General features: G+C 50.4%; 7 protein-coding genes and 1 non-coding gene across 8 annotated transcripts; 2 read left to right on the top strand and 6 right to left on the bottom strand.

Annotated features, from left to right (window-relative positions):
* Window positions 1–3,516: 3,516 nt before the first annotated feature.
* J4E82_001396 (uncharacterized protein) lies at window positions 3,517–4,197 on the bottom strand (the record flags this gene model as incomplete). Its single annotated transcript, XM_051727710.1, has 1 exon — window positions 3,517–4,197. One exon carries the CDS (start codon window positions 4,195–4,197, stop codon window positions 3,517–3,519), a length of 681 nt encoding a protein of 226 aa, XP_051592555.1.
* Window positions 4,198–5,808: 1,611 nt separating this feature from the next.
* On the bottom strand, window positions 5,809–5,892 carry J4E82_001395. Its single transcript has one exon. It is a non-coding gene; the product is annotated as a tRNA-Leu (tRNA).
* An 888-nt stretch (window positions 5,893–6,780) lies between these two features.
* On the bottom strand, window positions 6,781–7,386 carry J4E82_001394 (uncharacterized protein; the record flags this gene model as incomplete). The annotated part of the gene is made up of 2 exons (XM_051727709.1): window positions 6,781–7,055; window positions 7,152–7,386. 2 exons carry the CDS (start codon window positions 7,384–7,386, stop codon window positions 6,781–6,783), a joined length of 510 nt encoding a protein of 169 aa, XP_051592554.1.
* Window positions 7,387–8,341: 955 nt separating this feature from the next.
* On the bottom strand, window positions 8,342–11,968 carry J4E82_001393 (uncharacterized protein; the record flags this gene model as incomplete). The annotated part of the gene is made up of 6 exons (XM_051727708.1): window positions 8,342–8,490; window positions 8,539–8,766; window positions 8,817–9,074; window positions 9,124–9,430; window positions 9,485–11,223; window positions 11,332–11,968. The coding sequence occupies 6 exons, from the start codon at window positions 11,966–11,968 to the stop codon at window positions 8,342–8,344; spliced, it is 3,318 nt and encodes a 1,105-aa protein (XP_051592553.1).
* A 2,476-nt stretch (window positions 11,969–14,444) lies between these two features.
* J4E82_001392 (uncharacterized protein) lies at window positions 14,445–15,796 on the bottom strand (the record flags this gene model as incomplete). Its single annotated transcript, XM_051727707.1, has 3 exons — window positions 14,445–14,717; window positions 14,949–15,564; window positions 15,723–15,796. The coding sequence occupies 3 exons, from the start codon at window positions 15,794–15,796 to the stop codon at window positions 14,445–14,447; spliced, it is 963 nt and encodes a 320-aa protein (XP_051592552.1).
* Window positions 15,797–16,039: 243 nt separating this feature from the next.
* Window positions 16,040–16,821, top strand: J4E82_001391 (uncharacterized protein; the record flags this gene model as incomplete). The annotated part of the gene is made up of 4 exons (XM_051727706.1): window positions 16,040–16,118; window positions 16,171–16,297; window positions 16,491–16,669; window positions 16,718–16,821. 4 exons carry the CDS (start codon window positions 16,040–16,042, stop codon window positions 16,819–16,821), a joined length of 489 nt encoding a protein of 162 aa, XP_051592551.1.
* A 163-nt stretch (window positions 16,822–16,984) lies between these two features.
* On the bottom strand, window positions 16,985–18,777 carry J4E82_001390 (uncharacterized protein; the record flags this gene model as incomplete). Its single annotated transcript, XM_051727705.1, has 8 exons — window positions 16,985–17,182; window positions 17,235–17,420; window positions 17,468–17,681; window positions 17,729–17,964; window positions 18,014–18,292; window positions 18,342–18,366; window positions 18,422–18,503; window positions 18,561–18,777. 8 exons carry the CDS (start codon window positions 18,775–18,777, stop codon window positions 16,985–16,987), a joined length of 1,437 nt encoding a protein of 478 aa, XP_051592550.1.
* A 323-nt stretch (window positions 18,778–19,100) lies between these two features.
* Window positions 19,101–19,600, top strand: ALTA12 (60S acidic ribosomal protein P1; the record flags this gene model as incomplete). Its single annotated transcript, XM_051727704.1, has 4 exons — window positions 19,101–19,169; window positions 19,225–19,302; window positions 19,357–19,498; window positions 19,554–19,600. The coding sequence occupies 4 exons, from the start codon at window positions 19,101–19,103 to the stop codon at window positions 19,598–19,600; spliced, it is 336 nt and encodes a 111-aa protein (XP_051592549.1).
* Window positions 19,601–21,230: the final 1,630 nt, after the last annotated feature.

Here is a 21,230-nt window from a genome sequence, read left to right as displayed (position 1 = left end):
CTGCAAAAAGCGAGATTGTTTGCTCCCTCTGACTCGAGTCGGCCACTTTGCGTAAAAAGGTCGGACGTCTGTCGCCGAAGGACCCACGACGCCCTTGGCCTTGAATCTCCACGATGTTGTCCATGGTGGCCTTCGTCTCGAGGAAGGTAGTGCGTAATAAGAGATGGGTTCTGGGAATTAATGTTCAATGCTGTTTCTGAATCTCGGGTGATGCGCGCGACGATCCAGGTCCAATTCCAGGTTCCAGGTCGAGCTCCAAGGGTTTGGGTCGCAATACGCCTGCTATTGCGAAATGAGTAAAGGGGTTAGTGGGTTCTCACTTTCTGCTCGGCTTTCCTCTCCTAGTGTATAGGTAGTAGGTGATGCGCCAAAGGGAGCTTCTAGGGCGGCTGCCCTTGCCCAACGTCAAACCGGTACTATACGGCCTTTGCAATCATCGAGGCAGCAACAGTCGTGATGAAGCAGAGGAAGAAAACGCTCAAACAGTACATGTTGTGGTTCCGCGAGAGGATGGTAAAGTGCGTTGAATGGTGTTGGCGGTTAGCAACGAAGGAGCTAGAAGATTGCATTGAGCCCGTGACAATAGTACTGCTAGCGACACAAAAGCATTTGCGAGTGACGCGGTATTGTCAGTAGGACGTACCGCCTTCTCAAGGTGTTCTCAAGGTGAGTGAATTGTTAGTCGAATACAATGAGTCCTCTCCTCGGTCTCCGCATGGCCCTATAGTTTCTGCCATCAAGCCCAGGCTGTGGACACAGAGCTCCACTATTCTCCATTTCGTTCCTGCAGTTTAAACAGACAAGACTCGTCCGTCGCAACCGCCTCATGTCTTAACAGCTGCTCATAATGTTAACCTCATTCTTATATATCATCCATGCCCCGCACAGCAGTCTGCACGGGCTATACGCAGAGCACTAATATACTTCCCAAATTCACGAACCAAAGACTCTGAGATCTGTACAGGAGATTGGTGCTCATACGTCGCCACCTTCGCATCGTCTTGGTCCTCGTCCGAGATCCAGGGTAGCCTGACAGCACAGCGCAGACCTGAGATTGGATACCCTACCGAATCGTCGGCAAGCGAAGGGAGCCGGGCAGTAAAGTAAACAAATTGTTCTGACAACATCGTTGAGGGATCAACTGGTTCAGTACGGGCGTGATGACACTAAGCAGATGCGGACTTTCATGAGCAACGTGAAAGAGAAGCTCGGGAAGCTAATGGTACTCAGCGTGTTACGATGACACAATTGAGCCAACGATTTGCATGCGGTTTTGGACACAAGAGGCATTTTGGAGATCGGCCTCAGGCAACTCGTGGGCAACTGACGAGGCATTCCAGTTCCGCGCCTCACTGCTGGGTTGAGATGAGAATTCTTGCGAAGGGGCATAATGCGCAAGAGTCGGAAGCATGGATACTGGTTCTCCGTGACAAGGATGGGTACACCTCGAATGGACGATGGCGGGTCGTCTAACAGCATGACTACCACCTAGTCTTTGAAGTTCATATGCTCGATACAGAAACGCTCTGTAACATATGTATTCATGTCCCGTTCTACACAAGGAGTCGGTAAGTCTTCAGTCTCAACATATCGTGGCATTTGTCTACAGAAGTCAATATCCTCGTACACGAGACTTTCGGCTAAGTTCTGTATCACGTCGAAAGGTTTCTCGATCGAGCTTCTAATCATACTATGGATTAGTTCACTTTCAACTCGTTCCGAATCTCTTATTCCTGACGTTCGATCGTAGTTTGTACTCCTGCGCAAGGACCAATACTGTTGGCTGCGTAGAGCGCGTAGAAGTACACATGATTCAGGTATCAGGGGCTCGAGGATGTTCAGGACTCGATTGAAAACCGGACGGTTCGTATCCTTTCTCTTTTGTTTGGTTAATTGGATACGTAAGTCGAGCGTCTATAAGTATCGGGTCGATATGATAAGCTACGCATCAAGTTTTCAAACCACGACTCCGCAGCCAGTGGCATGGCCGGCGATATGCTTTTGACATGATGACATCAAATGAGATGAACCTGAGCGTGTATAGAATCTCTGTCATTGATTGCGTCGAACCCACATACGATCGTAGTGGGCCGGCTCGGCGTTCGATGTGGTTGGGACTCTCCGCTTCTGGAAACTATGTCGGGGCAAGAATGCGAAAGCTATGCTACTGGTTCTTACAAATACAGACCACAAGCACCCAAAATCTTCATGCAAATTCGGAACATGTGTTATGAATACGTTGAGAGCCACCCCTCTTGTATTGCTCATAAACCCCATATACGAGCCCATAGTATATAGCTCAGTCTGTGACCAAAAAGTTTATATGCAAGCTTTCTGTTAGCCCAATATGAATAGAATGAAAGAGGCACTGGTGCGCTGTCTACTAGGAGCTCAAGTCGGTGTCGATGTACGTGCAAACGGTTGCGAACTAAGCAACCGTGGTTTGTGCGACATGACGTAATTATGGCCACTTTAATTATCTTGAGTTTCTTCATTACGCCAATGTAGTATCTGTTCTTTTACATCCACATCTACGAAAGGACTGTACATAGAAGCTATAACTTTTCATTCCTAACACACCACAGAAAAACACACGCGGATATCGTAAGCATCAACAACCCAACAGCTTGGACGCCATCACAAACATTCGATACGTCGAACCTATTCGACATTTGCATTCTTAAACTGCGACAAAAGCGCCTCCCCAACTCAGACACCAGCTTATGTCATGTTACTATTCTGGCCAATATATCGGTTTAATACAAGAGCTGGATATCCTTGGAGCTTACTCCAGCTATGTGCAATTTTTGAGAGCGCATCGTGAAGACGACAACGCCTCTGTATTCTAAGAGCCATCCTCGAGGTAGTGCGTGTAACCCTGCGTTCAATGAGACCCCACACTCTACCCTTCCAAGATTCTGACCTAGACCGGCTAGGTTGGGTAGCGTGGGCTTATCCTATCCAAGGAAATTTTATTCGATACTATAATACATTGCCAACCCAATTGTCAGGCTCATCTTCAGATCACTCCTGCTGCGACATGTGTTAGGAAGTTGTAATCCGTGTAATCGATATGTACAAACGCGCGATTAACGTACGGTACACTCTCTTTATCGTTATTAGCTCATATATCTTTGGAAGGGAAGAGAGGGACGAGAACTTACCAAGCACATACTGCATCACTATTGTTGGTGTTGGCACACTGGCCAACACTAGCAGGCGTTCTGACCGCTGCATTTTGGTGGGCTTTTCTTATCCTTCCCTCGAATGTTTTCCTGCTCGGCGACTTGTTTTGGTCGTTGCTCCTCTGCCGCCTCACCCAGTCTCTTCATGATATCTTCGAAGGTTGGCGGGTTGCCATTCATTCTAGATATGAATTCCAATGACGGGTAGTCGGACTTTCAGGCGCAAACTATATATGGCGATCAACGTTTTCGAGAAGTGAAGGAGCCGGGGACCTTCAGGCATGAGCCAAGGGTGGCGTTCGGCATGGTCGAGAGGGGGAGTTCAGATGGATCACCGTGCTCTCTTGATGAATGCGACTGATTCAGCATTGGGTCTCCGCAGTGTGTTGTGAAAAGAGTCAAGGTATTCGTACTCTATTTCGAACAGAGAGTTGGGCGAAAGATTGATATAGCTCCGCTTCTTTAGCGGCAGACCCAAGGCCATCCTGGCTATTGGGTTGGTCGATTCTGTTGTCATACTTTCGTCGTTATCGCACAGCATGAAGAAACCCCGCTGGCGCCCAGGTTTCTTTTCCTCGACTGATATGTCATGGAAGGTGGTGAATTGCCGGAAAGAGACGATGTATTTGCCATGATATCTTCTCTTCCCAAGAACAACGACAAGGTGGTTTTCAACCTCGCTCTGGTTCGGATGCTTCCTGATGATGGAGGATGATGGGATTGGTGTGGCTGGTAGGTAGAGGATGTCTCCATCCTCCAACCTTTCGAATGATGGTAGTCCTGCCTTGCGCCGAGGTGGCGGTGATTCGCTATGCCAGTCTGACGAAGAGGAAGAGAAAGAGGAACAGGAAGAACGAGAAGAGTCATCTGATGAAGAGGAGGATCGTCTTCGCTTGATCAGTGGTGGTAACGTCGGCGTCGTAGGTTGGGTAGTGTGAGGAGAAGGAGAGGTGTCTAGCGAGACCTTGGGCGGCTGCCTCCAGGCTGCCATCACTCTTGAAGAGTATACCATGATGGCGGTGATATGGATGGTGTTGATGAGTTTTGTTGACAGGCACCAAACTTATAAAGCGATAGTAGAATTATGGGTACTTGACGGCACACATTAGAAGACGTTCGATCTGGTGATGGGATGATAGAGGAAGAGAAAGATGAGAGGACGACTTCTTAAGGAGAAATCTCTGTCGATCAAAATCCAAAGAGTTTTGTTGCGATGAACGGCATGCGTTTCCATTGGATATGAAGATGTGGTACTTACTACCAACATCACGACTCCTTCAAAGCACTTCCTTGGGCTGGAATGCTCTATCAGGTCGCAGTGACGTTGGATGTATCGCGACATCGCAGAGGAAGGTACTGTTGAACGTGTCAGAAAGCCTTGCTTATCTTGAAACAACCCTGTTAGTGAAAAAGGTACCGGTGTACCGTCGTCAGTTGGCGTGGAGTTTGGTCACAAGCCGCATGAAGCCCCACTGCGACAACTGCGGTTAGCGGCAAGATACCAGACTTTTGCTCCGATAGCTGAGCATAGAAAACGAGAGAAGCATGATGCTGGAACAGGATTCTGAACAGTGCAGCCAGTATTGAAGCAATCAAACTGGTATTTGCGTTGCTGAAAACTGGCAACGGCTTGGAGAGATTAGGACTTGACCAACTTCATCCATCAGTTCCTGCCACGAGTAATGAACCGTCACTTCTCGGAGAACGGTAGAGGAGCCGCAGACATGGAAGTATATGATGAGAGATCATGGCTGACGGAAACTGCGACCATTAGGTGAAGAGAACCCGCAGGACCCAGTATCGATGGCAGTAAGCATAAGATGCTAGAAGACATGGTTGAGAAATGTAAACCCACCGGTTTAGCTAGGATTACTTTGTGTGGCTGTTAAGTCCAAAGTATCTTCCCCATATGACTGCCACATAATAGGGACTCGGAGCCAAGCTCCGAGACGCGCACCCATAGTACTACCACGACTAGTCCGAGAAACATCTGGGTGGTGATCTCTCTTATAACTCTTACGTACTACCAGTGTGCTTGAGGCGAGGCAGACACGGAAACACGGTAACCTATTTTCACATCCGTTCACGGTTGCAACTAGTGAGCAAGAGCTAGCGATATGATGTTTGTTTACGCAAATGAACAATACTTCCACTTTGAGATGTCTACTACGACGACTACGCATAGCACCTAGCTAGAGTTTTTTCGAAGAAGGCCAAAGCCGATGTTTATTCTGAACGACCAAGCGTTAGGTGAGAAGTATATGTTTCGCTCTCTTACTTTGTATCTCTACTCTCTTCTCTCTAGCCTCGGATGCTAGACAACCAAGAATCACTTTGATAGGAGGCGCGACTACATGCGTCATGTATCTGTATCAAGTCGAAAGAAATTTTGGTATTCCAATCTAGGCAACTATTCTTCGATGCTAAGGTCGAGGTCCCCAAACACGGCAATGCTAGAATCCACAGCTACGTAGTTACCTCTAAAAGGATCAGGACACAATTGTTTATAAGTATTATAGCGACGCGAAGGATGTTAGCTACTAAAACAAAGTATCAAAGCGCAAAAAAAGAAGGTATAGTGACAAGAGTGGGATCTACTATATGTTAGCAGCTGTCACAACCCAGTACTGTGTGGTAGAACGTACTCGAACCCACGCAGATTTCTCTACTAGCACCTGAAGCTAGCGCCTTAGACCGCTCGGCCATCTTGAATTCAGTTAGTACATATGTTGCAAACCAGTTGGAATGACTGGGAGTACGAACCTTGCCTGGATGTGTTGTATGACTAAGCCGCAAAACTTTAACATTATATAGATTGTACAAATGACAGCGTACGAGTTTGGGGTGGATTGAGCCCGCAAACCATCTTTCTTAGTGATGCAGGCACTGTGGTGCACGATATGACTGTATGAAGGTGGGGGTGGTGGGGTACGCGGCACGATAGAGCGAATTTATTTGCGGTATGTGAACATCCACTTCAACCACGGATTATTGCATAATGCGCTTGCCTCTTTAGGCTGGTTCTAAAATTCGATACAACTGCGTTCTTGATGCTATACTATTGTCTGCGATCCAACGCATGTAGCGAGGGTACGTAACGTGTACCGCAAGAAAAAGCTGTCGAAGGTATCTTATGGCTGAATTGCCTAAGTACTTAAGTACCGACTTCTTTACGTGGATGACGTCCAAAGGCACATATCGCTTCGTCGTTCACTGTGGTCTAGAATCCTCATTAAATTCGGCGCTTTCGGGGTAAATTGTAAGGGGATCTGCCCATGTAGTGCTTCAATGTTGACTTTGCCGCTAGGTTCGCAGAACCGCGAACATGAGCTGGCCCCTTCTTGTTGAAATACTCATAGTAACGGTGACTGAATAGTTTGCTGATATATCTGGCGTTGAGGGCAAGCTCTACAGTAGGAGCAGAGCATCGCAGATCGACTGAGGACGGAATGGAAGGTAGTAGTGTTCTTGAAGTCTATGCAATTACGCCTACAAACACCCAAATGCAATCTACAGCCACATGTATCTCATCTATGCAACATCTCACCACCATTGCCCAACTATCTTTTGGTGTATTTGGCTATCCCTATCCGATTTACAAAGCAGCGACCATCAGTCCGGCAACAACAGCGGCAAGGCCGAACTCGACCTTGCCAGCGGCACCAGTGGCCTCTGGTAGACCAGAAGAGCCAGTCGCAGTGCCAGCCGTGGGCTTAGGTCCGCCAGAGGCAACAGGAACAGTGCCGTTTCCGTTTCCGTGTCCGCTCGAGCCGGTAGGGTAGAGAGAGACGAGGGTAGAGCCCGAGGTGCCGGTGGGCTTGTGAGAGGAACCAGTAGCAGTCTTTGAGCCAGAAGCAGAGATAGCAGTTGCTGTTACACATTCTGTCAGCCTACATTCATCCAGCAAGCCCTATTCCTCGGTCCGAATCGTTGCAACTGGTGTTCACTGCAAAAGGGAACACTTACAAACGTCGACGTCCGCGTCGTTGCAAATTTCCGCGATCGCAGCCATAGCGTCCTTAGCATCGTCACCGCAGATTTCCGCTACCTTCTCGCTCAGGTCCTTGGCCTTGCAGACGGCCTTGATGTCAGATGGGTCTTCATATTGGTTGACAGCGCCGAGGAGGCAGCCAGGGGGGCTGGCCATGGCGAATTGAGCGAGCGCAAAGAAAGTCGCGGCGAAAACGGTACGTCCGAGCATATTAGCGGTTGAAGTAGGAGTGTTGGTGGGTATGAAAGGTTGGTTCGATTCGATTCGAGTCGTGGTAGAGACGGTGGATTTTATTAACGATAGTGTAGTCTAAAGAGTGACTGTAGGAGATCGATTCTGAAAGAATGAATGGACAACGAGGACGGTTGATGAGAAGAGAGGGAAGAGTAGAAGAGATGCCTGAGTCTCGACCTGATCCTCAAGGGGCTCGGCTCACACGGACGCTTGCCAAGCCAGTGTGCCGCTTACTTGGTGGGGTCGCCCTAAACATGCTAGTCAGGAACAACAAGTTTAGAAACACGTGCATGATTGGACGGGTTCCTGCAGTTTGTGTCAGTGCTACAAACGTGGTGCGCGTTGCTTGAAGTCGTGTGGGTGGGAGGTGACTTTTCAAACGGGTGGCTTGAAATCAACATTTGCACAAGGCTATTGAAGCGGATAGTCGAGGTCTGTTCCATACATCACTTGGCTCATCTGATGCTTAACACAATAATATACAAGAGAAGCTCGCCACTGCCTAGCCTTTGCTACAAGTATATGCCAATCTGGGGCGAGTGAGTGCAGAAAACGCATTACAAAGGTATACTCGCATAATAACCAAATGCTTCTTTTGCACCGCCCAGCATGCAGCCGAGAAACAATTTGCACTGGAGTCGAATTCTGAGTCGATCCGAGCAAAAGCACTTCCAAAACACCCCATGTGATGCAAGATGGTTTTGGAGATGACGTTTTATCCTTCCGTCAGATATCCAATCTGAGAAACAAGCACCGGCCAGCGGACTATCAAGGTCCACTCGCAATGCCATGATGCGCCGAGAACTCCGTCGCTAGGTATGATAAATGCGGTACAGTAATGAGACAGAAAGATGAGAGTCTGTGACGAGAGAGGGAGAGGCATGGAGGTCGGGTTCGTCGTTATAGAGAGCGTAAGGTTGTGGTGTCGAGATCATGAGGTATGGATTTGTGGTGGGCTATTGCCGTTTGGTCCAAGCATGGACGGAATGGGCTTACGGCGGGCCTTCCCTTGAGGGACGCGTGGCACACCTTGAATGACACGAGGCTCTTTCATGAGCGTGGGGTCGAGTTTTGCGGGGACTATCATCTTTGTTAGCATCATCGAGTGAAGGGATGCGTGTAACGTACTTCGGCTGATCACAGAACGATAATCGCCTGGAAAACGCGAATTTGGCGGAGTTGCGGACGCAGTGCGCCAAAGATGATCCGTTGTGTCGGACAGGAAGTCCACCTTCGATTTGTAGAAGAATGATGACTTTCCGCGGTTCCGCTTCGCCAAGATGACTTCATCAAACAGTTTGATGGTGGGATCGTCTGCAGACTTGCTCTCGCGTTCATGTATGAACTCATTGAAAGCTATTGCATGTTAGCATACGCCTAAGAAAGAGTAGGATGGCAACACGTACCTTGCGTCTGCTGTAGCGTTGTGATATACTGTACGTTCTCCGCTGGCAGACTCTTCACGAATTCGTCCATCTTGAATTGATATGTCATACCAGACTTTTTGCGTTCGCCAGTAGCCGGTATCAGATAACGCCGGTAGGTGTAGAATAGACTAGCAAAGCACCGCACGAAAGATGCACGCACTTGGTCGGGTCGGAAAGCCGTCGGGCAGACGATGCAGATCATATCCACGCATCTACCATGGGCGTATGTGCTACAACCTTCACGACATTAGAAAAGCAAATCACACTAAGCGAATCCGAAACTCACCGGTACAGCGATAGAGACCATCATCGGATTTTTCTTCGCATATCGAGCAAAGAGCTTTATCCTCGTGCGGTCTCCATTGCAGGCAATGACCCTCTTGCCATTGCATTGTTGCAGTGTTCCGTACTTGTTGCATAGCCATACCAGGCATAATCGTCGAAGCAGCCAGTGTTGACTGAGCATACACGGATGGGGCATACGAAGACCCCGCCTTGTACTCATGACTCAAAGACGATGTTGATGCGCTCGGCGCGTGGCCAAGGAACGGCTGAGAGGGGCGCCGAATTTGGGGTACACGTTCGAAACCAAACTAGTCACGTTAGTCAATGGACTACCACAATGAAGGGTGTGAAGCCAAACTTACCGATGAACTTCGCCGACTTGAAGTCTCGAAGTGGGCGGATCGCTTCTCGCGAAGATTGGCTTGGAGAGCATAACCAGAATCGCTTCGCGATATAGGGGTACTAGGCATGGGTGGAAAGACCGTCGAGACTGGGGAAACCTTGGGCGAAGGCGGCGATTGGTACGTCTTTATGGTGGTGGCTGTGGATGGTCGGTCGTTGCCACGGCTCGAAGCACTTGACTGCAGGAATGCGTTGTAAATCAAAGGCCTGGAACTAGGCGGTCCGACCACAGTTCCAAAAGACGTAGAATTTAGGCCGACATAGTTCTGGACGGTCGAAGGGTGTGCTCTGTATGAGAAGACACCGGGGTTCTCAGAGGCGAACGTATCGTACGGGAAAGCTTCTACAGCATAAGCTGGCGGTCCAGTAGGCACGCCGTATCGTATATGATGCGGCGCAGATTGTTGAAGTAGAGACATGAGCTTTCGTCGCTGTTGGCGTGGCAGCGATGGTGGTGGTGGACCGTTGGAGACTATTGAATCAGCATCCAGGTCGACGAGAACATAGTCGTCGTCAGGGTAATCAGCGGGCTCATAACGACGCTCGATACCCACGATATATGGGCATGGCGCCTCTATCGTCTGTACCAGACGGGCAGGCAAAATAGGAATGAAGACACCAGCCCATTGGAAGGGATACAGTAGGTTGGTTATCGCCATACTAGCCAAATGTAGCATAGCCGTGTGAGAGGAAAGGAGAATGATTCTGGCTTCCGAGAGCACATACTCAAACAAGGTGATGATGTTGGGTATGGACATGCATCGGAAGAGAGCATAGATATCGATGTTTCGGGAGCCGGGGAGCTCGTTGACTGCCTCCTTTCGAGCGTACATGCGAAGCTCGCGAACTGCTAGTTCAACTTGCGTAATGGAGGTGATCGGACTAAGAGCCTCTGCACACAGATTGACGACGTATCGCTCAAGCGGCTGCCACATACCTACTCGCGGTGAGCTGGCGGGGACTCGGAGGATGGCACCCGTGGTCATTGGGACAACGACGGCCTTTAGCCACTCCTTCCAGAAGGGCGTTAGACTCGCATCTCGACCCATGACACCATAAGCACGGGGTATCCAGAGTCCAGTGTCTCCGTCAGTAAGACCCTCGATCTTGGATGCTGCACCATGCCTCACTGGGCGAAGCAGATCGGTCATCAACTGGATTTTTTCCTCTACAGCGCCAATCTGGTCGTCCAGATCTTCGCGCTCCTCGGAGTCAGGAGCCACGGATGGAAGCTTAGTTAGGAGTTGGGATAGTTTCGCGCGTTCCAATGCTAGACGTTCACCCAGGCTGCTCGCCAATTCTCGCTCTTCTGGGTTCATGTGCAAGTTTCTCCATTCTTCACATTGGCGCTCAAGACCCTCTGCAGCTGTGGCGTTCAGTGGCAGCCAAACGATGATGCAGATGCCATAAAGTTTGGAGCCGTCTCCGTTGGTCATGGCAAATCCATGCCATTGGCTCTTTGGTCGCTCGTCAGATGAGACGACACTAACATCGTTGGGAAATGCAAACATGGGCACGTAGTCAGGAAATGGGTTCCGCCTCTTAAGTTCCTCGACCATGTTCCGGGGTGGATAACGGTCCAGCAGCACAGGCTCGTAGCGACGGAGAAGAGGATGCATGTCTGGATCAGGCTGAAAGGGCTGTGGTACTGGTATGACAGAGTTGTACCCGGACATGCGCTTCGACGTTCGAATTGAGGCTGTATGCACGTCAGTCAAGATCGAGGAAAAAGCAAACGACCCATGTCAGGTCCAAGGCCCAGCCCTGCAAAGATCCTGGTCGGGCGTGAATGTGGAAGGTGACTTACATTGTCTCGCTGTCGACGACTGGCGCTTCAGGCTGCTCTGCATGGTGGAGATACGGCGACGGATGCTTCCAACACCGGACCTGAGATTTCCAACGCCGTCGTCATTGTTGGCTTGTGACACGCGCTGTGGTCTGGGACGCGGCCTTGTGGGGGTGGAGCGGGCCTGTTGCGCAACACCAGCAGTAAACTGTATTTCCTCGAGAAAGGTATCCCGCTCGGAAGCGAACTTGCGCAGTGCAATGTCGAATTCCTGGTCGCTGAGGCCAGAGCCGCCAAGCTGCAGGCCCTTGATGGTGGCGCTGCTACGATTGCTTGCAGTCTGCTTGGAATCGGAGCCAATGCCGACGATTGTACCATTGGACTGGCGGTTTTCGCTGAATCGGTTCGCAGACCTCCGTCGAGTGGTGTCAGCATTGGACAGGCCGTCCTGGGAGGTTGGGCGGATTGAGTCTGTCTCGAGGGCGCGGTCCTCCTCGATGGTCTCGTCGACCGGGGGTTGTGCAAGCGGCGAGGTTACTATGCCATTGTTCTGGGTGCGCTCGTCGTAGACCTGCGAGGACTCGATGCCAGATATGAAGAAATAGTCGGCCAGCGGGGTGGACGACTGGTCGGCCGTGGACGAGGGAGCGGGCGCCATGTTAGGTCGTGGGCATAGGATATCCAAAAAAGATGGGCAATCAAAGAGCGTCGTGGGGTGCGCGGGCGCGGCGTGTAGGACGTCGAGTCGGCGTGTGTCTCTAGGTCATTGGAGATTGGACGCCAGCTCCAACGGTGGTTTGTGATGGGGCAGCGTACGGCTTATGCACGGCAGAGGCAGAGCGTGTGCGACGGGGACAGAGAAAGCGGTTGCACGGGCGGCGGCCTGGCAGCGAAACGAGCGGGGGAGCTTAGCCGGAAGCTGCGACTGGGCAGAGTGGTCGCGAACTGGTGTCGCAGAGCGTCTTGTATAGCCAACTGTTGCTTGTTTGCGGGCGAAAAGAGTGAATGGGGAGAGGGTTGGCGGAGAAGGGTTCAGTGCACACTGCGCTCGGTCACAGGCGATTCAAATGGACAGGCTCCGGCCTGTTCGAGCAACTAACCCACATGCACCCTCGTCGCAGGGCTCACACCCGCTTGCGCTCTTATCGCTCGCAGAAGACAGTCTAGCGCTTAACAGCTCCCGCGTCGACTGCCCCTCGGCCTGGACCGGACTGCTGCACCTCGCAACAAGCTCGACCTGTCAGCGTTGCCGGCGGAGAGGCGAGGCTGACGATGCAAGGCACCCGCGCACTCCAAAGTGTATTTGCGCCCAGCGTTTGGATCCAATGTCGCCATCCGTGGTACTCTCGCCGTCGCGCCCCATGGACATGCTGCATCCAGCACAGGCATATCCGTCGCTGTGCCGTCGTCCCATGTCGCCCTGTTAGACCCTGTCCTCGGAAAGCACGACCAGGGGGCTGCGCATGGATTGGGAAGGCACGGCCTGGGGCCTATCCGCTTTGGGACGGCGCGCGATTGGCAGAGGGCTGAAGTGGGATTGGCTGCGGGCCAAGCACTGGCTGTCGGCATGGCAGCATTGCGCGTTCAGGGGTCGTCAAATGGCTGCTGGCGACCAACACGACTGTTATTAGGCCACAAACACTGGTGGTGTGCGTCCAATTTGCATGTGTTTCACCTTCGGCGTACAGCACGCATACACGGCATCGCACTCTGCCCAGGAATAGGGGCACACATGCTGTGTACCCTATACGATCCCATACTACGGTTCACTGCCTGCACTGCACATCTTCAACCTCCGAAACAAAGAAATTCAAATGCCCCACAACCACCTGCAAACGTCCGAACATTTCTCTAAACGCCCATGGCATCATCTACTGTACCTGTCAACAGCATGCTGCACTCCTCACTGCCAACAAACACTCTTACAATCGCCGCCATGCCTTGTCTTGTCTTGCCTTGCCTCGTCTCGCCATGCATGTGCATAGATAGCTGCCGTACGCCAGCCCGGCATCGTATGCTCTGACCACCATCTAAACCGTTGCCGTTTCAACTCTGCTTGCCGGACTGTACAAAACGGTGCATGTCTTCCTACGGGACATGGTGCCGCATATGTCTTGACTACCGTGCTCGAGCTGCGCATCCGTCCAGCCAGAGACATATGTAGGATATGCACATGTCGATCCCGCTGTGGATAGCCGATTCCGACACAAAGTCCTCAACCGTCACTGCTTGTGCGAGCGCGTTTAATCTGACAGCTGCAGCCACCTCGAACAAGTCAGTCAGTGCTCTCCCAACTTTCGTATCTCACAATTGAATGCATACTTGGTGGCGTGATGATCAAACATATCAAAAGCCCACATTTGACCGAGATAAGATGACACCTCTGCGATCGCCCGACCCTCGAGCAGTTCGTGAGATTGTCATGTCCAGTTCCCGTGTCTGTCGACTCGTCGTACCAGGATTAGTGACAGCGTCTGGGGTACCCTGCTCTCTCTGCCGTGCTTCACCAAATTCTCATGTTGATTCCCCATCGGCCTTGTCGGACTTCATCAGAGATGATCGCTTTATCGCTCCATCTGCTTGTTGCATTGGAGGTCAATGCTGCAAGTCTATAATTGCTTTCTTAGGAGAATTGTTTCCGTGGTTCTGACGAAATCGATGGCTTGATCATCGACGCTGCCCTTGCTTTTCCGTACGCTTCGCCTGGCGATCGTCCAAGAGATCCTCCTCCGCATTCCGGCTGTCTAATTCGAAATACCCATGTACTGTGTAACATCACTCTGGAGGTGGATCGTTATTACAAATTACCAACAGATTCTTCGCAAATCCCCACACCTCTGTTACGGACATGTATATAGCCGGTGGCAGACAAACATGCTGTGGTACGCATATAAATATAGTCCAAAGTTTACTTTTCACTGTTCGGCGATGTTGTTTGGACCACTCGACTCATGTTGACATCACGCACGGAGCAGGTTCCGAATGTCCAGGTGGCTTCAGCAAGTGCAAGGCTAGTTCGATACTGCCAGACCAAGCGCTTGGAACTGCAGGTACCGGCGCCAGAACCTTCGGTCGGAGATATACAATCCCTAGCGACGTTAGACAGGGCCATGCAAACTTTATTGTAGACTCCCTCAGCGTCGAGCCGTAAGCCATCCAGTACTGAGAGAGCCTCTGTCGCCCAATGCACTTCGCCATTGGATAGCAAGCTGGCCTAACACTCTCTTGTTGTCTTCCGTAATGGAGTCTGTCATGTCTTCGTCGTTATCGCTAGGCTGGTGATCAAGAAGAAAAGCTACCTGCACCACGTCCCGTGGGCTCAGTATCGGCGCACTGGGACCTGAAGGTTGCATATCCCAATTAAGTGGTGTCGATCTGAGAGGTGGTTTCGGGTTTACACTGACTGCCTATTGGGAGTCAGTGGTGGTTTGATGCCTACTAGGGCTATGGTTGTTGTGGTAGGCTATCTGAAGCAGCGAAATAGCGCCGGATCTACACCACTGCCGGATCGGACTCTGCGATCGAGCTAGTGATGGAGCCGAAATCCTCAAGTCAAAGCCACACGGCCTGACTCGTTGTTTGGAATAAATGAATAGTACCGGAACATGAATCGTGATATGTTGAAATCGCTGACGTACCTCTAGACACACAGCAGCTTCTCCCATGTTCTCCAATTGTGCTTCTAGGAGGTATCGTGAACATCCGTTCTTTGGGCCCATCTCTCCGGCTTTTGTGCGAACGCTCAGTAACTGTTGGGCCACGAACTGATACAGTTTGCGGAACGTCCGAACTCTTCCTGACGCTGCCCTCCCTTCTCCTAGGGCCGTCTCCGTATATGTGACAGTGACTGCCAGGACATGATTGCCCTCTTCCTTAAGTTCAAATCTTAGGATACGTTGTAGTGATTCGGCTGGTCCTGGAGAAGCGTTTTCCACCTCTCCTTGCAAGCCAGACAGGTCCAATGGTGAGCCTGTAGGGTTCGAGGGCGTCTGCATATCACCCTGTATCCGCACACCACTAATCGCTTTTGTGTTGTCGGCTGGATCGAGCTCGTTGTTCGCGCATAGTGTACAGGAGAAGGTCTCGCCAACATAGGCGCTCCCGAATGCTTCAGGGAGATTTAGCACAGGACTCAAGACAAATTGATCGTTTGCGTCATCCGGCGTGGGATAGGCGAGTGAGGCTTTGGGAGATATGCCTAGATCTCTAGAGTTCGGGAGAGGGTGCTGCACCGCAAGGGATGGACGAGACAATCTATTAACATCGTTAGTTTGCCAGCTGTGTATTTGACCGGCAGTCGTAGTATACGATGAGGTAGACGAGCCGCTATCAACCTCCATGTAAGATGATGCAAGCATCGGTTTCGTCATGGGCCGGTGTGCCCAGGCTGTGCTGGAAAATCGACAACATACCGCAGAACCTTCAGACTGACAGAATGCGCAGTCTTGAGAGTGTCTCCCATCGCCTGCCCTCGTTGCTGAGCCATATCGACAACCGTCGTGTCGCAAGGACTTGTGACGAAAGCGGCCAGCGTGAGCGGAAGCTTGAGTGGGGCGTAAACCGCACCTGGGTCCAAGCCTTCGGACCGCGGAATTAGCGCGTTGACAAAATTTTGTGATTCGATTACCAAAAGTGATGTAGGAATCGAACTGTGTTGAGATGTTTACTTGTTTGTACACTTGAATCCAATTCCATCACTTTGCAACGTACCAGGATTTTTCTAATTATTATGGGTGTCAAGGCATCATCAGACGATATCCCGCTCCAACGATGTCCAGACATCGCTATCAAGGTTGATACACCAAAAGGTCCGTTCTCTCAGACATCGCGTTCGTTGTAAACAACTGACGTTGTATACAGGGCGTGGTGTGTTCGCTACCAGAGACATACCAGCGCGGACGATCCTAGACATATGCCCAGTATTGATTTTAGGAATAGAAGAAAACAAAAAGCACATAGAAAACACCTCGCTTTATCATTATACCTAGTATGTAATCTCCCACAGCAGGCAGTGTCTTTTCTCACAGACATACATACACTCAGTTTCCCCCAGCCTTTCTACTCATTACTACAGACAGTTGCACTAGTCGCGTCTTAACAGCATCGACATGACTAATCGATGCATCTATTGGAAATGGGATTAGAGATGTTGCAAGTATGAGAAACCTAACTCATCCCAGCAATTGGCCAATTGTAGACAACAATGGCAATAGCAAAGTCGCCCAGGCCGTCATATTCGGATTGGGAAGCATGTTCAACCACTCTACCCAAGAACAAAACGTGGGATGGATGCGTGATACTCAACGCCAAATTATTACGTACCGAGCACTGAGAGATATTCCCGCAGGAGAAGAGCTTTGTAAGTGAAAGAGCTGAAATTGATAGACGGTTGCGCTAACAAATGCAGGCATATCATACGGAAGTCATCTGACCTTCAAAGACGCAGATGCTACACCTCCAACGCCACCGGAAGACGAAATTGAACAGCTTCGAATGATTGAGCCTTATTAAGTAATCTTTGGAAGTACAGAAAGTACAGAGGTCGCAGAATCGTTTACTGCAATACAAGACGCCTACCGGAATGAGACAGAAATTTGGGGGAGATGCGGGTACTGAGTGCGGGGTTAATCATCTACGCCAACATGTACAGTGCCGATGGAAGGATGAGGACATATCATGTGCTGAGAGGCTCAGGCTTTTCTGTCGACGGTGTAACCTCAGCAGAGCTGTTGTTGTCTTCGGCGTCGTTCCTCAGGTCGTATGCGAGCTCGAAGCATTCCTCCAGAAGTTGCGTCACTCGACCTTGGCCATCAGGTATCTCGTCGCCCACCATGAACTTGCCGTCTACTCGCATGTTGTCAATGGAATTTAACTATATTTGAGTTAGCAGGCGTGACAGTGTTTCGATGACGTGGTGCACGAACCTTCATACTGTAGGGGTACAGCTCCCTTGGTGAAGATACACCTCCCAACTTCTTGACTTCAAGCAGGCATTTTCGGAGTGTAGTTAGTTGGTTGTAAATCGGCAGTAGAGCCTCAGATACAGGCTCGGATGTCAAGAGCAGTTGGTAAATGAGAGCGTAGCTCTTCCGGAGAAGGTACAACAATGTCTGTAACTTGTTAGTGGGTCCTCACATTTGGATCTACAGAAGCATACTCTCTGCTCGTAAATCTCCGATGGCCGTCCAAGCGCATCGACAAAGTTACCGTCAACTCGGGCTTCGTCTATACGATCAAGCTGTCGCTGAAAGTCCCAAAGATCCGTCTCACGAAGAGACCATGCCTGAGTTAGGGTAAGCTTTTCGAGCTTGTTTCGTATTGAAAGAAGTTTGTCATAGGTATCCTTGAAAGCGGGCGCAATACGTCCTTGCCTGTCCGTACGTTAGCTGGATTCGTGGGGATCATGAATGGTACCAACTTTTGCTTGATCAACGTAACCCATAGCAGATTGCGTCGTAGCAGGGTGCCAATGAGTGTCTTGGCGTCTGGCGCCGGCTCAGGGTGTTCGGTGGCGAGTTGCATTTTGTCGACCATTTCGGCCAGCTTCTCTTCAGTAGTTCCTTCTGTCTCATATGCACGAATGCCGTACTCTTTTAATTCCTCGTCAAGTTTGTTAAGCTCCTCTGAGTACTCCTCAACTTCATCATGTGGGAACTAGATTCCTAGTTAGCATGGGTTATGGAATCGCCATGAATTCACTGACTTTGGACCTTGCGTTGCAGCCGCAAAGTGATCTTAGTATTGAGACCAGCTTCTCCCATTTCGGTGTCAGCTCGGGTGTGAGCTCAGACAAGTTGAGCTTCAGTTCTGCTAGCGTCTCCTCGCAAACCTTGATGCGGGCGTCAAGGAGGGTAAGTAAATGAGGGCTGTACTCTTCTCGACCTCTCTCAACATATCGTCGGCAATCTTGTAGGTTCTTGTCGAGTGCTTCCAGGTCCTTTTGTGAATAGAAGGTTGCTTCTTTGAGGTGATCTAGTAAGCGCTGTTTGATGTCAGGAACGTACATAATAAGCTCCGACATACATAAATACCTTGATCGTTGAGATGTAGGAGTATCTTAACAACAGTGTCAGCTGGATCGTAGTAATACATGACATGATTGAAAACTAACACTGCTGGTGGCTCGTGGTTCTTTCCGACGGTCAAATAGGCAAGTGAAATGAGCTGAAAGCAGTCGTCAAGCATGTAATCAACTATGTGACCATATCAGTAACAGCAACCTCCATCGGGCAAGTGGCAACGTGACATACCTTTGTTCTGCTCCAGACGTTTGGTTTCGCGTATCTCGTTGAGGATCATAACCTGCTCGATGACTTGGTCGTACAATTTCAAGACATCTTGGCTCTTGACATAAGTTGACCGATCACGCTTCAATAGTTCAAGCTCCGTCCGTATAGACTGCAGCTTGTCGAGGATGGGCTGCTCTTTCGGATCCAGCGGGATCCGCGGGAGTGGGGAGTCGGTCATCGTGTGCTGCAGACGCGGATCGGCAACAGATGGGGAGATCTTTTGGTGGGGTTGAGGCTAATCCGAACGGTGGTGAAAGCTGCAACTCTGCGATATGCGAAACTTGGAAGTGGCCGGTCGGGAAGCCAAGACGCAGCTTGATAGCGGGGAAAGTGCTCGGACGTCACCGAGGGGCAACCGCGAGAATGCGCTAGCTCCCAAACCAGCTAGACATCGCTAAGCGAAAGCCACGGTTAGCGCCTTCCACACCATCAATTCAATTCACCAGCGCCGAAACTCTCAACATCTCGACTCCCGACAGTATCACGATCACAACCGTCGCAATGTCTACCTCCGAGCTCGCCACCTCTTACGCCGCTCTCATCCTCGCTGATGACGGTGTCGACATCACTGTACGACTCCCGAGGTGCCATTCGCAATCGCGGACACATTGGCTAATTTGAACAGGCCGACAAGCTTCAATCCCTCATCAAGGCCGCAAAGATCGAGGAGGTCGAGCCCATCTGGACGACCCTGTTCGCCAAGGTGCGCATACACGAACACGCTAGAATTCCGAACACGAAATTGATATGTGAATAGGCTCTTGAGGGCAAGGATGTCAAGGACCTGCTACTGAACGTCGGCTCAGGCGGCGGTGCTGCCCCCGCTGCCGGAGGCGCTGCTCCTGCCGCTGGCGGTGCTGCTGATGCCGCACCAGCTGCTGAGGAGAAGAAGGAGGAGGGTATGTTTACCACACGCTTTTTGTGCAACAAGGAACAGAGACTAACACACAACAGAGAAGGAGGAGTCGGACGAGGACATGGGCTTCGGTCTCTTCGACTAAGCGTCTCGTTTCCCTTCCTTTCTTCGACATTTGCCTTTCTCGGGGTTGCAAAACGGATTCATCAGCGGGCATATTCCCATTGCTGGGGTGGGACAGTCACGACTATTCGGTGACACGACTTGCATACGGGCCCTCCCGGAAGAACAAAGACGGCGTCATGAGATATGTTAGGTCGGCAGGTCAATGAATACTTCGAAAAGTGCAAAGAACGGACACATGATGTGATGTCGCAGAACAGAATTACTTCGGCTGCGACAACATTTCAAGAACGGTGATCCATTGGTGCATGGCCTTGGACCAGAAATATGGTGCATGTGATACGTCGACACGATTCTGTCGTCCAGATCACCCACTAACGTTTTACGACTCCGAGATGTAAGCCTAGGGTTACCCTAAACAACTTTGCTTACTGTCCTCAATGTCCTATGGTGCAAGGCCCAGCACCGCACTAGCGTGTACACATCGCCGTCCTTCTAGTTCTTTATGTCCGCTAGCCTTTACCATGACTCACCTTTTCAATTGTTTGTAACCGTCGCTATCTGCCTCAGAAACTCGAGTGATGCAACCTTGTTCCTCATGCCCATCCCAGACTTCGATGTTGCCGTACCCATCACCACCCTGCGTTTCATGCTGGATCTAAGCACCCACCAGAAAGACTTGAAGATAGTACATTCAGTAGCGTTCGATCCTGCGCCTTATGTATGTCTTCGAACTTGCACCACCTATCGAGGAGTACTTTTCGCGGCATATTGCTTTCTCTAGTGTGCTTGTACGCTCTTCTAACGCTAGACATGGACGAAAAAGGTGTCAGTGCACATGTCTTTGCACTATCTATTGTGGCACGAGAGCACCCGATGAGTGGCGTCTTAACGAAGACGAGGAATGTTGAAGTTTTCACTCCTTTAGCGCACAGGCTCGTCTCTTCTCGGTCGACAAACTGGGGATCATTGGAAGATTCGGACCAATGATGGACGCTAGTGTCCGGGTGCTAGGAGTACTTCATCTGAAGCCAACTCGTGAAGACTTGCATATTAACAATGGATATGTCGCCTAGTTGAACAGCACGAACACTCTTGTTCCGAGAAATATGAGCGAAATCGAGGGCATGCATGGTGAGCAAGAGACAGAGGGCAGTGAAAGCCCTAGTTTCCTTAGTGTTTGAGACTGATATCAAAAGTCTCCTGCGTAGGGTATGGCTTAGCTGATCAGCAATAGCACAGCAGCTTAGTATAGAGACCTATAGCTCTGCTCCAGTGCACGTCTCGGAGTATACTTGGCTGGTCATATTGATTCCACTGGCAGTAGGGCGAGATAGTGATCGTTGAAGGTACGGGAATGAGAGACCTAGTTAAAGTCGGAGGCTAGTGGTTATTCGTTCTCGAGCTAGATGTGAGAGAAGAGGCGAGGCTGGATAGATAGTGGCATGAATGTTCTGCTAGCTCTTGCTTCCTGTGTTGAGCAGAGAAGATAGTGTATTGTCGTGGTACATGGCACGATAAAGATATCTAAAGACAAAGATAGAAGCTGCGATACTTGTATCTGCAACAAATCAACCGAACAGCTTTCGTGTCTTATGGCGAAACCAAAAGAAGCTATTTACAAGTAGGGTCGCTGTGTTTGTCTTTCTGCT

The sequence above is a fragment of the Alternaria postmessia genome, assembly GCF_024291825.1.
Source record: "Alternaria postmessia strain BMP 2775 chromosome Unknown scaffold_5, whole genome shotgun sequence".
Classification (NCBI taxonomy): Eukaryota; Fungi; Ascomycota; class Dothideomycetes; order Pleosporales; family Pleosporaceae; genus Alternaria; species Alternaria postmessia.
This window is presented reverse-complemented; position numbering and strand designations above follow the sequence as displayed.